Raw genomic sequence first — 18,214 nt, 5'->3', positions numbered from 1 at the left:
TGTTGTTGTTTGCCGTCGAGTCGGCCCCAACTCATAGCGACCCCTCCTTGGGTTTCCGAGGCAGTATCACTACGGAAGTAGGATTGCCCAACCTTCCTTTCGAGGAGTGGCTGGTGGGTTTGAACCGCCAGCCTTCTGGTGAGCAGTCAAGTGCCTTAGGCACTATGCTACCAGAGCTCCTGGTGAAAAGGTACATGCTTCCTTTCTCATCCCTCCCAAGAACATGCTTGTAGTTACTTTAATGCACTGTGTTCTACTCTGGGCTTTTCCTCCTCTCCTGCCACTCAAATTCTCCTAATTAATAACTACTCCTTTCCTGAGAAGCCTTCTCTGATCCCTCAAGGCCACACTGGGTACCCTAACACCATCTCTTATGGTCACTCTATCAAATCACATAAGCACTATAACCACCTGTGTAGTTGTCGGTTCCCATTCACTGGGGTCTAGTGGCTACAACTTATTTCACTGAATGTGTGAATGAATGAACATTAATTGCTAATGTACAAAGATGAAGCAAGAATTTCTGTAACTTAAGCACATTACTTCTTAGGCCAAGGAGTTTATTGGAAATTTTAGATGAAAGAAAGGTCCTGTGTAGGTAGTCTTCAATATCATTTAATACTTGAAAACAAACAAATAAACCTCTCTTACAATTCCTTTTGGAAGGAATGAAAAATTCAGTGAGATACAATATGCTGCGTCATGTATTTGTTGTATCTCTGTCCCACACCATTAGGCTCTGCATAAACCATTAAAAGCCTTTTGGCAGCAAGACAATCTTAAAATACCTTAGAGTTAGAAGATAACTGACAATGTGTCTTGGCTGAAGGTCCTGAGAAGACCTATAAAGCACCTCGTCGAACCTGAAAGAAAGATGACAAGAATAGTTGGCAGTGGAAGACTATCCCTGTTACACTCGGATGTAAATATTTTAGATGTAAGGTTGACTTGACATCATTAAAAGACAACATAAGAAAATGCCTTGTGTACATCTGAAGGCAAAGGCACTTTTTCCCACAAATTCCTTGATGGCAGGGGCTTTCGAAATCGTCCCAGTATCCCTGAGGACTAGCCTTGAGCAAGGACTCCAGTCCTGGTTGTTAAATTGAATGTAAAAAGCCTCTGGCTGTGTTTGGCAACACGATCTACAAACCAGCAAACAAAACTACCCTCAATGGCCAGAAAACTGTGTCAGCTTAATTTTCCTCACAAACTGGCTACAAACTCTCACTGCTGTTGAGTCAGATACAACTCATAGCAACCCCTCCTTGGGTTTCTGAAGTGGTATCACTACAGAAGTAGATTGCCCAAATCTTCCTTGTGAGTAGTGGCTAGTGGGTTTGAACCGCCAGCCTTCTGGTTGCAGTCAAGTATCGTAGGCACTATGCTACCAGAGCTATACGTGAGTAAAATAAGTCAGTCTGGTTCCAGAAAAGAACCATGGACCATTATGTGGCAGAGAAAACTACCTTGATCCTCACCACTGATATCCTTTCAAGAGACTAATCTCTACAAGCCTGGCTTTATCAACAGCATGTGTGAGAGTTAAAATACTGATCTCTTGCCTAGTGTAGGGGCATAAGATAGATATGTGAAACTGTGAACTGAAATCAAGAGGCAAATGAAGTACATAGGGATTCAGAGAGGCAGCACAAAGACAGATTTTCCTTCCCTGTCACAAAGTGAGTAGCTGATGATCTCTTCCAAAACTACAGTGTTATGCTTTTAACCAAGCTTTCCATTCTCATGCCAGGGGCTAGAGGATGCTCAGCATCTGTGCCAATTCACCAGCTGTAACATTTGTAAGACGTAAGGATTGACCCTGGGCATGGGCTTAACACATGCCTTCAAAGGGAAAACATACGGCTGTTACCTTTTGGAAAATGCTATTTAGATGTGGAAGCCTGCTACTGACCTGTTCACTCTATTGTGTGCTATAGAGTTGATTCTGACTCACAGTGACCCTATAGGTCAGAGTACAACTGCCCCATAGAGTTTCTAAGCTGAAATCTTCATCGGAGCAGATCACCATCCTCATGTGAAGCTGCTGGTGGGTTTGATCAGCCAACCTTTCAGCTAGCAGCTGAGTACATAACCACTGCACCACCAGGGTTCCTTCTGTTCACTCCAGTGGTCAGCAAAAATGCCAAGAGCCATTTTATAAAGCAGAAGTATACTAGACAATACTAGAAAAGCTTCCCACCTGAGAAGATGCTGGAGAATTGAAACAGACTGTGGCTCTTGTAAACAAACAGTGTTGAAGTCATTCAGATAACCACATCCAAAAGTCTCTTCCAAACTGTTAAGAATGCAGAATTAAAAACAACAGAGGATTAAACAAGTCATCAAGGACATAGGTGCAAATGATGAACAACACCTAGTAATATATAGTCTTGCTCTCCTTAATATATAGCCTTTGACTTCAAAACTGACATTGTTTGACCCAAGCTTCAATTTTCCCTAAGTTTGTTTCTTCATCTGTGAAACAGAAGTAACAGTATATTCTTGGCAGTGTTATTCTGAGGACTAAATAGGTAAAATTCATAAAAGCCTTTCTTACAGAGGCGCTCAATAAATATGAAAAATAACAAAAAAAGCCCAAGGAGGTCCCTATTTTGAATACATGTTGGAAAAGCCCAGAAAACAGAACCCTTGGTCTTGGAATTTCAACAGCCAGGTCCCACCCTGGGGAGGGCCCAGCATCTCCCTGCAGCCTCACCTGTGCAGGCGGGCGTGGGTGTACTGTAGGAAGACTCCTGTGTCCCCACGACTCTGGAAAACACGATCCCAGCTGAACTGATAGTCAGATAGCAGTAAACCTCTAAAGTCCTAAAATGACAGAATAAATCTTCAGCTCTTCTATTTGTTCTGGTGCCAAACAAGTGTCTCCCGGGAGTCTTAACAGACCTGAATAATGAGTGCGGCGAGCCCAACCCTCTCTGCAGTCTCCTGTGGATTCTCAAGTTCTTTAGTTGCTGAAACAGACAAAGGCAGCTATCTATAATCTAGGATGGAATCATGATGAAAATGGACATAAAATCAGCCAAAAGTGTACGCTGACAGTATCAAGAACATACACATTCATGTTAGGCAATTTACTTTATATATTAAGTCTAAGTGACGTAATACTAATATTTATTTAATAGTATTTCCCCTGTCTACTTTAAAAGGAAATAATAGTCACTGACAAATACAAAAATACAAGTTCATTTTTCTTATGCCTTATAAGGCTTTAGATAAAACTAAAAAAACAAACTCATTGCTGTGGAGTCAGATCCAACTCATAGCGACCCCTCCATGGGTTTCTGAGGCAGTATCCCTATGGAAGTAGATTGCCCAACCTTCCTTCCGAGGAGTGGCTGATGGGTTTGAACCACCAGCCTTCTGGTTAGCAGTCAAATGCCTCAAGCACTACACCACCAGAGCTCCTGAGACTTTAGATAGAGCTGATACTTATTTTTCCAAGGCTGAAGGTTAAATAAAGTCATAAGGACTTGGGACTTGTACTCAATTATATAATATAGGAACTAGTGCCTAAGGCACTTGACTGCTCACCAGAAGGCTGGCGGTTCAAACCCATCAGCCACTCCTCGGAAGGAAGGTTGGGCAATCCTACTTCCGTAGTGATACTGCCTCGGAAACCCAAGGAGGGGTCGCTATGAGTCGGGGCTGACTCGACGGCAAACAACAACAACAACAACAACAACTTGCACAATGGAATGATGCTGCTGAGGATGTCAATGAAAACAGGATCAGAGTTCTAGCAATTCAGATTATGGAAATAATTCCTCAGCAGCAAGTCTAGAAACTCTGGTACCACAACTTTGTAAAAGCTACTTTCAACAAGATCAGTGAAAGTTCAATGGAGGGGCAGTCTTAATTCCCATAGCATAGAAGTCCATCAAAACATAAAAGTCACACACAACGTTTCAGTGTTGTTGTGTGCCATTGAGTCGGACCCGACTCATAGCGACCCCTCCTTGGGTTTCTGAGGCAGTATCACTACAGAAGTAGATTGCCCCATCTTCCTTCCGAGGAGTGGCTGGTGGGTTTGAACCGCCAGCCTTCTGATCAGCAGTCAAGTAAGTGCCTTAGGCACTACGCTCCCAGAGCTCTCGGTACAAGAACAAAAAGTGAATTCACTCTTAATGGAAGCCATGCTTTGTAGCATCCTTAATCGAATCTCATTTAAAACATCTTCCAGAAAAGTAACATCTCCTCTTCGAGTCTTCATTCCCTGCACCACTCCAAAGGGCACATGCTGGCACCTGAAATGGGAGTGGGCTCTGGTTAAATGAAAACTAAAAAAGTATATGGTAATACCCTTTCACAGAGTAGTTTTAACTTTAACTCTCTCAGGGGTTTGCATAAAGTAATAAATTGAAATACAATGTGATTTGCTACATGTCACAAAAGATCTTAAGCACAGTTTCCTTTTATAAAAATCACTAGCAAGTGATTAAATTACCCAGTTGCCTTTATTAAATAAAGGGAGATAGAGATTAATTCTGAAAATTAAGGCCCTGAGAGCAGATATCTAATAAAAATGCATTAATTAAGATGTTTATAAGCTAGAAATTATCATAACCACACTATAAATTAATGTAAAAAATCAAGTCAGCTTGTCCACACTAAAATCTTGAGACAAAGAACTGAAGTCTGAATTAAAATGGAGTAGTTTGGGGCTTGGCTGACCAAACAAAGCTGTCACGACCCTGACCAGGCCATTAAGAGTCATATATTACCTTTCTGCCCAGTCATATCCCATGATCTTCAGCATCTGAAACACTTGCTGAAAATGTTTTTTTTGCCCTTTATCTGTCTTGGGAAGAAAATGTATTTAGATAAGCAGACAGTGATAAATGAATCTACAAAAATAGGTTGGATGTGAATCAAATGAACATATTTGAATTTGAACAGACTAAAGTCATTGCCAATCAATGTGTTTTAAAATTTTAAAAACATACATAATGTATTTAATTTTTAAAATCATCCTACAATGTATATGCCACCAGAAGAGCATCTACACTGAGTGCTTTACAAGGAAAGAAGAGGGGCGGCGCTCGACCGAGGCAGGACAAAAGGGAACTTCAATCCTCTGAGCAATTGATTTAAATTCCTTCTTGCTCAGCTATGATGACCTTTTTCTCCAAGTAGGCCAAAGCTAAGTTCTAAAAAGATGTCTGATGGCAACTTTTTTTTTTTAGTGGAAAGGGAGGTTGCTTGTGGAGAGCAAGGAAAGGGGAGCAGAGGCAGGAATACTACTCAGCGACAAAAGGACTGGATCATCGCTGCACGCCACACTTGGACGGCTCTCAAGGGCATTTATTATGCTGACTGAAAAAAGCCAATCTCAAAGGGTTACATTTCATATATGTAACACTCTCAAAGTGACAAAACTATAGTGATGGAGAACAGACGGGGATGAGGGCTGGGGAAAGGTGTGGCTATTAAGTGCTAAGAAGAGGGAGTTGGTTGTGAAGGTTCTATATTCGGATTGTGGTGATTGCTATAAGAATTGCCACAGTAACAATATTTCATAGAACTAAACACACACACACACACACACACATACATGTACAAGCTGGAGAATACCAACTTAGAATATTGTACCAATGTGAATCCCCTGGTATTGACAACGTACTATGGTTATGTAAGATATAATCACTAGGGAAAGCTACATAAAGCGTATTTAAAAACATTTTTTTTTTTTTTTTACTTTTACTGTGAAAACATACACACCCAGACATTCACCAACATGATAACTCCCACATTTACAGTTTAGGGACATTGATGGCATTTTTCATGTTGTGCCATCATCATTGCTATTCTTTTCTAAAATATTCCATCACCATCAGCATAAACTCAATGCCCCACAAACAAAAGCTTCCCCTTTCCCCTCCCCCCTCTCCCTGGTAACCACTAATCATCTTTGGAGAAACTCTACTATTTTTGACACTTTTTGTGAGTCTTAAATTATTAAAAAAAAAAAAAAAAAAACTTGTTAAAAACTGCACTTCCATGACCTGGGATACTCACTTCACATAAGCATTCTCCTGTATCAAGTAATTTTTTTAATAATGAAGCAATACAAATGTTTTCATCTTCAAAAATGAAAAAAAAAGTAGCCATCTTAAGTACACTTAACATGGAAATGTTAACATCTCCAGTCTGACACAAAAAGCAGAAAGCTTCTCTCTGCAGTTTTCAGGAGGGAGGGAGCGTAACATTTTCATCTTTACTGTGACTACTTACCACATAAATCATTGTATCAAAATTATACTTGTCCATACGATCTATAGCAGCTGCAAGATCTCTGAAAGAACAGCCATAAATGAGGAGTTACTAAACAGATCTGGGTAATGGTTTGCTTCACCTAGTTAAAAGCCATGTGCCTTCCTAATTAAGAACTGCAGTTATCCCACAGCTTTGGGCACACCACTCACATGATACAAAGTAATAATAACAAAAATGGCTTTGGGAAAAGCAATAATCATAAAAGCTCTGGGAAATCATAAAAAATAAGAAAAGCTCTGGGAAAAGTAGTAATCATAAGTAAAATAGCTCAGAGAAAAATGTCTTGTATGTAAATGTGTTATGATTAGTTAACTAAAACTTCACTGGAAAGTATCACCTACTTGCCACCTCTTTGTAATACATTTTCTTAAAGAACATATTTAAAACATGGTGACATGGTAGCTAAGCAAGTATCTTCTAGCTACTCTTCTATTAGGATGACCAAGGACTTTTAAAGTCCTGGGTCAATCACAAACAATACCTTCTAAAGCACTTTAAAGACAAAAATTCTACTTTCTCTTATATCTCTGTTTAAATACAAAATACCTGGTGTGCATGTTGTATGAAGTAATGAAAAACACATCATAAACCATAAAATTGTAGATTTTAATCCAGAATTATGGAGATACCAAAGTTCAAAATTAGAGTTATTTTTAGTTAACAATGTAAGAAACTGGGAGGATTCAAATAATTCTCAGGTCTTTTAAAATATTAGGAATCATCAAAACATCACTGTTACGTACCTCATCATCCTGACATTGCACAGAGCATGTATATTATCAATGGAGGTGCAAACTAGCTCTTGAGGGGTAAAAAAAAACCTTACTCTTTTTGTGTATAATGCAGAGATATACATATAGTGCATACAGATATATACTACTGGTGTAATATTAAAGTTTCATGGGGGTAGACAATTAGGAAAAAAAAGCCTAATGAGGATTATAATTTTAAAAACTACCCTGGTATAGAGGACTACCATTAAAATGAAGTCATAAACATATACTCCATTTTATTTTTTGGTTTGAATGAAGGACAAAACAAAAGAGAAGAATGTAATACAAAGTTCTAGGTTGAGTTTGTAGAAACTAAATTGAAAGCTGGAAAAAGTGCCAGGTCATTCTGTCCAGGTCTCTTATTTCATAGGAGTCCGTAGGTGATGCACATGGTTACACTTGCCTGCTACCTGAAAGGATAAGAGGTTCAAGCTCACCCAGATGCTCCTTAGTAGAAAGACCTGGTGATCTACTGAAAGATCAGCCACTGAAAACCCTATGGAGCACAGTTCTGTTCTGACACACTTGGTGTTGCCATGTGTCAAAGGCCACTAGGTGGCAACTGGCTTTCTCATGTCACCCAGAAGGGAACCATGGCCGAGAGGTTAAATGATTGATTGCCTTGGTCTCAATAAAAACCTAGGTCTCTAGCTGCACACTCTGTGCACTTGTCAAAATTGTCCTGCCCTTTTCTTTATCTGCTATAATTACTCTCTAATTCACATTCACATACATAGATATGTTCTATAAGAAATCCAATGGAAAGAAACAATGAAAGTGAATATAAGCTAAAAAAACCAAGCATTTTGACAAGTGGCAAGAAGAAAATAAATTTTATCACAGAATAAATGGAAAGTATTAAGTATTAAGTATTAAGGTAAATACATAGAAAAATCTACACCTAATAATAGCCTGGCAGACACACCAGATCAGGACAGTTACAGAGTCTTTCAGACACAAAGCCTCTATTTTGAGTGGACACACTTCTTACAACTTCTGCTTAAGACTTACTTTAATCTGCCCCACAACTAGCACACACACACAAACACACACACACACACTCACAAGTCTATTATTATTTTTTAGTATCCTGAAAAAGAAAGGTACCTGTTGGATATGCAAATCCTTCTTACTTCCTAACCTCAATTGCATGGTATGTAAATATGGAAGTGCCAAAAAATAATAGAAAGTAAGATGAATTTTCTAAAGGGCAGTGACAGAGTTGGTTGGTTGTTTAAAATTGTTTAGAGCAAATGATGGCAGTTAATAATTGCAGCAATAAAGTATCATTACTTTAACCATATTACAAAAGTGGTTTGTGACCTAATATGGCTTGGGAAACATTAGAGCCTTTTGTCACCAGTACTTGGGGTATGGCTGTGTTTGTTCATGTGACTTTTTTTTTTAAATTTTCCTATCTCTTCTCCTTCCTATTAGCTTTGTCCCAGAAATAGGTACAATTGATAAACTTAGTTGTTACTGATGAACAAGGATTGCTCCTTTCCACAGGGATCAGTTAGGGGATAGATAAAAAGACTGTGACATGGCCTGCTTTTCCCTTGGCCTAATTTACTACAATCACAATGAGGTCTGGTATATTTGTGTGCAAATAAAATGGTCTCTTACAGATAAGGAGACCTATAAGCCAACATGGCCACCTCCTAGTATACCTTATTGGTATTTTCTGCCAATGTGTAACTACAAAATACTTATGGTTGTTTATGAAGTACCTCACTTTCATAATCTGTAGAATGATGTATTCAGCTGAGGTAATCCTTTTTGGTCACTTTTCTGATGCTATTAAATCTTCTCAGGACTGTAGCTGGTAATAAGTAGAAACCCAATAAATATTCCTTGAATGATGAGAGTAAGAGATTTAGAAACCTCAACGAGGACTTGATAACAGTTTTGAGGATAAAATGACTTGTCTTTACTTAATCTTAGACCAAAGAGCATGAAATCAAATTACTTAGTTTACTCTCAGAGAAATACAAACCTGGTTGCATAAAGAGAAGTCCCATCACTTCGCATTACAGTACAAATCGAGGAGGGGTCACCTTTCCCAGAGAGATCCACTATAGCAGTTCCTTTTCTGGAAATGCAAAACAAGTAATTCTGAAGCAACACTAGACCTCTCAAAGTGTGTCTACAGCAGGATCACTGGCAAACCATAAAAGCTACTTTTATTCCCCAAGTGGCAGGGTCAATTCCAGCTGTAATCAATCAAGAAAAATGAGGAGGAATATGACTATGACTCTATTAAGAGTGAGTGTGATGTAATGCTCAGTTATCTTCTTTTTAATCTGTAGTTCAGGATAAGGTACAGAGGTAAAATCTTCAATATTCCTGATTACAGAATCAGACTTCAGTTTACATGAAAGATAACTATGAAACATCACAAAATCTTCTTCAAATTTGGGTCACCATAACATTAAATACTGAATTAGTAACATGCCAAAAAGTACCCTTGAGTAGCAATACCACAGAATTTTGTTACTGTCTTTCCTGTTCAATCAAATCTTAAAATCTGTACATAATTTAAAAATTTTCCTTCAGACATTACTGAGGATGTCATTAACCACATTCTTACATATTTTCCTTATAAAGATTACAGAAGAAATTGCTCTTTGGTACTATGAAAAGTGGCACTTCTAAGCAACTAGACTGCTTCTATGGTACAAATGCCTAGATCCCATGACTGCTACTATTCTCTGTTTGAGCAGCAGGAAGCACAAATCTAATTAGTAACCTACCAAGAAACCAGAACCCTGGTGTGTATTTATGATGCACTAACGTCATCTCTGGGGAGCTCTGGTAGCATAGTGGCTAAGGCACTTGACTGCTAACCAGAAGGCTGGCGGTTCAAACCCACCAGCCACTCCTCGGAAGGAAGGTTGGGCAATCCTACTTCCGTAGTGATACTGCCTCGGAAACCCAAGGAGGGGTCGCTATGAGTCAGGGCTGACTCGATGGCACATAACAACAACAACAACGTCATCTCTGATTTTGTATTATTTTTCCCATCCCTTCTTCCTAATTTCCCGAGTTGACCACATCAAAAGGTTGTGACATTATATCTATATTCAAAAGCTGCATTATACCTATATTCAAAATCCTTTTTGGAACAGGATGGAATTTTTTAAAAAGGCAAGGTTGCATCAGATGATTTGAGTTCTAGTTCTTTTTTCCAGTTCCACTCCTGTCAGGCTGTGGCACCTCAGGCCAATCGCTTGCATTTGTTGTGTTTCAGTTTCTTCCCATGTAAACAGCAGATAACATCCTTTCCCTCAACTTTACCAGGATTTCGCTATAGCAGCAAAAGGGGGCATGTATAAAAGTACTGTGAACAGCAAAAAAGCAGTATAAAAAATGCCAGGAATGGCTGTACACCACATCCTGTGGTCTTGACTGAAAGAATATATTAACATCAATTTCCAAGAAAAACAAACAACTTTACTAAAGACTAGTAACCTGATCATACACTGTTTTCTGTAGAAGTCCTTTACTGTCCAACAATTTTAAGACTTCTTGAGATTTTTCACGATAAAATGATTCTCCCGAGTATTCATCAAAGTGTACTCCAAGACGCTAAGGGGGTTTAGAAATAAAAGAAAAAAAAAAAGTGTTACTCAAATCTTCTATTATCTTATCCTGAAACTAAGAATCTGTCTGTCTTACAGATGGGGAAAACAAAAATTAGACCAAGTTACTCCTCTGCTCAAATCTTCTAATGGCTCCCACTGCCCCAGGCAAGTCCCCACAACAGCCACACTGTCCAATATGATGTGTATGATGTGTGTGTGTGTGTGTATATATATATATATATATATATATATAAACCCCACAACTGAAAATTTAGTCCCTTAGTCACACTTTTCTCCCTTCAAGTGCTCAATGACCACATGTGGCTGATGATCAGTACCCTATTAGACAATGTAGCTACAAAACAGCATTGCAGAGTTCTATTGGACAGCCAGCCCTGGACAATATCCTATATTATGCCATACCCCAAAACCTTTCCCCTCATTCCATCCAGACAGCACACCTGAGCTTCCTTCCTCTGTTTCCTTTTTTCCCCACAACAACTCTCATCTAACAGACTATATATGTTTCTTGTTTATAATTTGTTCTCTGTCTCCTTGCTGGAATGTAAAGTCCATGAAAGCAAGGACCGGCACCTCTTTTATATACACACTGTTGTATCATCCACCCCAAATATTTATCAAATGAATGAATTTATATTCATCACATATAGGCCTAAGGAAGCAAAAGAAGGAAAAAGAATAAAACACAAAGGAGTGATAGAACAGAGAAAAGAAAAGTCAGGTTGAAACTAAGTATCAGAATTTCACCTGTTATTGCTTCAGGATTATTTTATAGCTCTTCCAGCCCAAAGAACAATATTTGAGTCCTACGGTTGGGCAATCCTACTTCTGTAGTGAAACCGCCTCAGAAACCCAAGGAGGGGTTGCTATGAGTAGGGGCCGACGCGACGGCACATAACAACAACAACAACGACGTTCAACTCGGGAGCTCTAAGGCATGTGACTGCTAACCAGAAGGCTGGCAGTTCACACCCACCAGCCACTCCTCAGAAGGAAGACTGGGCAATCTACTTCCATAGAGATAGCGCCTCAGAAATCTAAGGAGGGGTCATTATGAGTTGGAAACGACTCCACAGCAGTGTTTGGCTTTTGGAATGTTCAACTCAATGACAAATCTACTGTAAAACATGAACTTCTGAAGCAGCATTACTACACAGTACTATCAGTCAAGAGCTGTAGCATACCACACAAGAAAGCAGAGGCAAGAGTCTGTAGGTACCTTGTAAATCCGAACGTACTCCTCGATACTCAAGTCCCGAAACTTTCGCCACAGTGAAAGTGCTTGCACATCCCCCAGTTCCAATCGCTGGAAGAACTCATGTGCTGATTTTGCTACATTTTTATCATCTGCTGCTTCTTTATTTACTTGTACATAAACCTAAAAACACAGTAAAACATTAAATGAAGCACATTGCTATCACTGTTACCTTCCATAAGGAAAAGAAGAACACACACAATTCTGAGAATTCTCATTTAAAGGTCATCCAAGTGGCCTCATCAGAGCTTAATCTTTTTTTTTTTTTTCCTGGCCACAGACCCTTGTTGAGTGAGGCCTATGGATCCCTGCTCAAAATGTTTCTAAATGCATAAAATAGATAGGAAAATACAACGGAAATCAATTACACTGAAATACAGTTATCCAAATATTTTTTAAGAACTCACTTATGATATAGTAATGGGGGGGGGGATGCTGAGTTTCAGAGAGAGGTTAGTCAAAATAAAGTGTAATTTTTTCCTCCAAGTTCAGACACTCCCAGGTTAAGAATGCCTCATTTAGAGTGCACTCCCCCATTTCTTTTTTTTTCAGCAAATGACAAATTTTCATTCCTACCACTACTCTGAGACAAAGTCAAAGAAAGGAGGATGGCCCAGTCTGGCAAAGAGAAGGCCAAAAGATGACTCAGCAATAGTTGCAATGAAAGATTTTTAAACCACTCTATGTATCTGTGAGAAACGAGTCAAACAGGTGGCCTTGGTAGGAAGGAAGGACTTTTGGATAATTAGCTTAATAACATTCCAACTTGGCCTTCTAAGAACTGTGTGGAGCACCCACTTCGGGAGTGTTTCCAGCACCATCTGTCTTGGCTGGTTTAGTTCAGCACCCACCCAACAATAGGTGTGAACTCAGATAGTTTACTGAGGGCTTTCCTAGCTTTAAGATTCTGTGTTCACAATGTAGTTATTAATTATCTTCAGTCTCCAAAATGTGGTATTAATAAATGACATTAAAATATCAGTATTATAGATCAAATGGTACTGAAGTTATGCACGTGAACTACAAAGATTTTACTTAGAAGTTACAACTCACTTCCAGGTTAAACATAATAATAAACTTATTATCTTTAAATCAATCCCAGAAAGCTATTACAGTAACATAAAATAAAAATTGGCAAATGAATTAACCAAATAAAAATGAGGTCTCTAAATACTTACAATAATATCATCAACACACCATGGCAGCAGCATTGGGTAGAAATGATTATTTTTGTTGTTGGAGAATATGTTGGGACAAGAATAATGTGGCTTATACCCACTTAAAAAAAAAACCAAAAACCCAAACTCACTGCCGTTGAGTCGATTAGACTCATAGCAACCCTTCCTTGGGTTTCCAAGGCAGTATCTCTATGGAAGTAGAATGCCCAATCTTCCTTCCAAGGAGTGGTTGGTGGGTTTGAACCACCAGCCTTCTGGTAGTAGTCAAATGCCTCAGGCACTATGCCACCAGCGCTCCCATTATACTCACTAGACACTAACAATAAAAGGGATATGGTATTAATTATCCATCCTATTGTGAAAATGGGTCACATTGCATAGATGATTTGTATTAATCACTGGAATTTGGTAAGCTTGAATAAATAAATACTGTTAAACAAAGGTTAGAAACATCCTAGTATTTTTTTCCTCTTTAAAGCATATTATGCAGAAGAGTTAATAATAGCAAGTCTGACACTGCAGTCCCGTCACCAATATGTACTCACCTTGTTTACTGGGTAATTCCCCTTGGATCGGGCCTTGGCTGGTACCTGGAAAGTTGGATTTGAGAAATGTTCCTACCACTAACTGATATGAGTGGCTGATTGGGTCTAAAATGTGCAGAAAATATTGTTTATACTGAGCACCTGCTTTCTTTCTGAGCTTCTGAAATGGTACATGCCAGTCAGAGGGTCCCTGTGTGATCAAGCCCAGTGAAAACTTTGGGCATGGAGTACTGAATGAGCTTCTCTTGTAGGCAATATTTCACACGTGTTGTTACAATCCATTGCTGGAGGATTCAAATGCATTCTGTATGACTCTATTGGGAGAGGACTCTTATAAGCTTGGGCTGATTTCCTCTAGGCTTCATCACATGTCCCTTTCCTCTGCTGATTTTAACCTTGGTCCCTTTTGCTGTAATAAATCATACTTGTGAGTCCTCCTAGTGAATCACTGGACCATGGGATGGTTTTGGGGACCCTCAAGGCACATATCATGAAAAATTAATTTCCACCATGATCTTATTAGTAAGTCCAGAATAACGTATACAATGCCAGTTGAAAAGTAGAGAATGAAGAATTTGGTAAGGTATGGGAAATGGGGAGAGTCACTTGTAAGACAGTAAAACTGCAGACTCCTGACTCTTGAACCACTATCCATTTAATAGCTGCTTAACACTGCAGCCTATAGGCATCAAGACATACATATATGTACACAAATGGTTGAGTACCATATATGTGTGTGTGTGTGTGTGTGTGTAATTTGTAAATAATAATATGCAAAATGTCCTTATTTTGAAAAGAAAAACTAGGACTCTAAACTCAAACAGCTGAACACTTGAAAATTTAATATGCATTCAAGCTTCTGACATGAATATTTTTAGAAAAAGTTTCACCAGTCTTTTCCCTTCTTAAAATAGAAACAATTAAAACAAAAAAAAGCCCTAATACTTGAAGTATCTTGGCATTTCAGCAATCTATAGTTATAAAGCAAACATCACTAAAAATCAGCTGACAATAACAAGCAGAACAATAGGAGAGTCTTAATAAGCACTTAACAATCTGCATGTAAATAAACCCATGATATAAAACAGCAATTAACGTTGATCATAGTTTAGGAAAAACTGCTTAGATTTTTCTCTTCATAAAATGAAGTTAATACTGTACACTTCTGAATTTTTTTTTTGGTTCTTCTGAAATTATACAGTTTTAATTACAGTTACTATGAAACTTTTACAAAGTATGTACTTTGAAGATATCTTCCTTTTGAGGCTAGATCTAAATACAAAGGGAATGAAATAAATTTTGTATTTGGGGTTGATATAATAAGACAGTGTGGCTTAGCAAAGTGTTTTTGAGAATGGAAAGACAATTTTTCTTTTAATTACTAGAATGCAAAAATCAGCTGTATTTCCATTATAGAATAAACTAAATGTCTTAAACTTCTTTAAAGGAATATTAATGTTTTCTTTTCATCATTTCTAAATGTTTTTTTTTGTTATGTGCTGTTGAGTCGGCCCCAACTCATTAGTGACCCCTCTTTGGATTTCCGTGGGGGTATCACTACGGAAGTAGATTGCCCAACCTTCCTTCCGAGGAGTGGCTGGTGGGTTTGAACTGCCAGCCTTCTGGTTAGCAGTCAAGTGCCTTAGGCACTATGTTACCAGAGCTCCTTTCTAAATGTTAGGACTGCAAAAAAGCATGATGTTTTCATTTAAACATCATAAATAAAATTACAGTCAACTCTTGGGATGACCTGCTCAAATGTAAAGAAAGAAATGTGTGAAAAGCAAAAGTTGTAGATAATGCCCACCTGTGCTTGATCCTTAAAATCTGATTCTAGAATACTACTAGCCATGCAAGTTAACTCCTTGGTACCACACTCTAACCCCACCCACACCCAAATATTTTTGTCTTAACGATACTGAGAAAAACTGCTAAAGATGGTTAGCCTAAATTGACACTACAGTCCTCATCTTAAAATGCATTTAATTTTTATCTGATTATTTAGAAAAGACAATTTAATAAATCCATGGTTACAATTTAAATAAGCTCATTGTTTCATGCCTTGATCAGAAATGACTTAGAAAACTGCTGGCTAAGAGAGATTCCTATTGTTAAATGAAATATTAATGAAATGCAAAAAAGTTTATGTAATTAACATATAATTAAGTTTATATAATTTAATATATCAATATAGGATGTTCCTGACTTAGGATGGGGTTTCAATCCAACAATTTCATTGTAAGTTGGTTCTAAGTTAAATACCTCTTTTTTTTTCCTTCAGTTTTCATTACTATTACCTTTTATTATCAATGTCATTATAAATTGTAACACTGAACATCTGTGAGTGAATATCTGAGAATAATATCAGCAAATTAAGTGCTGCAACACTGTATATAGTACATATTACTAACACTAAGATGTACCAAAAAAGATTAAAAAAAAAAGCAGATGATCTTAAGTGCAGTTCCTTGTAACTTGAAAATATTGTTAAACCGGGGGCTACTTGGACTTGAAACAGTCAATAATAAGGGAAAAATGTACTAGGTGAAAAAATAACTCATGTGAAGTAATTATCTAATTTCTCCTCCTAATACATTATTAGGAGCTCTGGTAGCATAGTGCCTAAGGTACTTGACTGCTAATCAGAAGGCTGGTGGTTTAAACCTACCCACTCCTTGAAAGGAAGGTTGGGCAATCTACTTCCGTAGTGATACTGCCTCGGAAACCCAAGGAAGGGTTGCTATGAGTCGAGTCCAACTCCAAGGCACATAACAACAATACATTATTAGAAGCATATAAATAGTATCTTATCATCCATTCATCTTTTAATTTTTGGAATCTGCTATTTTTATGCTCCATGATACCTTACACCTTTATCCAAGGGTGATAATTATTAATGCCTTGCAGATAATCTGCACTCGTGATTAATCAATGCAACATTTCTCGTGAGGAAGACTGTGTTTTTGCTCATTTCCATGTGGTGGGATAATTACTGAGCTTTGGCCTTTTTAGGTATTCCCATCCTCACTCTAGGAGGAGGGCGAAGAGGACAATGAGATACTGTTGGGTCATCCTAGACAAGTAGGAGTAGAAGAGAAAGGCAAGAGGCTTTGGGGAGGGCAGTGAGGAGCAAGGCCGAGGGAAGAAACTGCTATGGTGGAAGACAGAACTACCTAGATTGGGGTGGGGAAGGGAAACACTGCCAAGAGTAGCAGAAACCGGATTGCCCCTGGGGTGGTGGCAGGTCCTCAGAGGGAAGTGGTTCACTGTGTTTATACAGGGAGGCTGACCTCTATCTAGCCTGTGGAGCTGGGTACAGCAAAGACCTCCCAGACAATGCCTGTCACATAGCTCAGCTGCTTGCAGGCATCATGCAGGCTTGGTACTGGCTACATCAGTCATAACCAGTGTGGACTGAAGATTAAAGTCTTCCATGTATGACTGTTCTGGCATGCACAAAAGTGCCTAGGGAACTTTGTGTAATTTGGGAGCTGAGAAGTCCCTAACAATGACTTAAAGGGACTCTTATCACTCTCAAAAGTGATGGCCTAGGACAGATTTAATTAGATTTATAATTGGACTTACAATTCAAAATTTATTTCTTGCATGTAACTGTTACTAAGAAGTTAATTTTTAACAGCCATAACTGTTACTAACTTCATAAATAATCCCACATATATCCAGAATTAATTTAATCTTGAATTATTTTCTTTACCTAAGCTTGAGAAATGGTTTGACAATATAAAGTCAGGAAAACATTGTCTCTTGAAGAACATTTACTATTATCACATTTTAAAAGCTGAGAGGCAAGTAAACCCATCACTCATCAAGTTGGTACTTTGATCTTGCCCTGTTTTTTTCACATTATTATTTTTTTTGCTACTGGTATAGGGGAGCTTGGGGTCAAATCTGTTATCAAATCTTAGTAAAACATGAGCTCCAAACTTTTTATTTATCTTTTATCAAATGCCCAACATTGTATTTATCTCTCGGAAGCAAAGCTAGGCAACCTACTTTCGTGGTGATACTGCCTCAGAAACCCAAGGAAGGGGTCTCTATGAGTCAGATCCGGCAGTGAGTTTGGTTTGGTTTTGTATTTACCTCAAATCCTTTACAAAAGGGGTAGGGTAGAATTAACAAAACTTTGGGGGTCATTTTATAAACTTAAGAAAATATGTATTCTATTTATGTTGATACATCAGATTACTTTTGTAATTGCCAGGGCTAGTTTATAGGGCTAATGCATACTGTTACTGGCATGATATTTATCTCGTGAGGAGCTACCCTTAAATTTCAGAGGCATTTCTATGGTTATCAAATTCATGCTAACAAGCAACATGCAATGAGTCATGTTTTAGACCTCCTATTATTAAAACAAATAAAAAAATAAAAAATAAACAAAGCCAGGCTATATATTCTCAAGGAGCTCTGGTGGCATAGTGCCTAAGGCATTTGACTGCTAACGAGAAAGATGTTGTAGTTATATGCCCTCGAGTCAGCCCTGACTCATAGCAACCCCTCCTTAGCTTTCTGAGGTGGTATCACTACAGAAGTAGATTGT

The 18,214-nt window shown here is 38.3% G+C and overlaps 1 protein-coding gene across 1 annotated transcript in view; it reads right to left on the bottom strand.

Annotated features, from left to right (window-relative positions):
• RARS2 (arginyl-tRNA synthetase 2, mitochondrial) overlaps positions 1–18,214 on the bottom strand; it is a 75,614-nt gene that overhangs the window by 1,621 nt on the left and 55,779 nt on the right. Inside the window, exons 9-18 of the mRNA XM_007951474.1 lie at positions 11,895–12,053; positions 10,552–10,658; positions 9,067–9,162; positions 6,256–6,316; positions 4,746–4,822; positions 4,144–4,268; positions 2,908–2,975; positions 2,720–2,829; positions 2,204–2,299; positions 789–863 (exon numbers count right to left, since the gene is read on the bottom strand). Of these exons, the coding sequence (XP_007949665.1) occupies positions 789–863; positions 2,204–2,299; positions 2,720–2,829; positions 2,908–2,975; positions 4,144–4,268; positions 4,746–4,822; positions 6,256–6,316; positions 9,067–9,162; positions 10,552–10,658; positions 11,895–12,053 (974 nt within the window). The remainder of the gene's footprint in view (positions 1–788; positions 864–2,203; positions 2,300–2,719; positions 2,830–2,907; positions 2,976–4,143; positions 4,269–4,745; positions 4,823–6,255; positions 6,317–9,066; positions 9,163–10,551; positions 10,659–11,894; positions 12,054–18,214) is intronic.

The sequence above is a fragment of the Orycteropus afer genome, unplaced genomic scaffold, assembly GCF_000298275.1.
Source record: "Orycteropus afer afer isolate SDZICR_OR568_19922 unplaced genomic scaffold, OryAfe1.0 scaffold00011, whole genome shotgun sequence".
Taxonomy (NCBI): Eukaryota; Metazoa; Chordata; class Mammalia; order Tubulidentata; family Orycteropodidae; genus Orycteropus; species Orycteropus afer.
The sequence above is the reverse complement of the archived record's forward strand: the minus strand, read 5'-3'. Positions and strand labels throughout refer to the sequence as shown.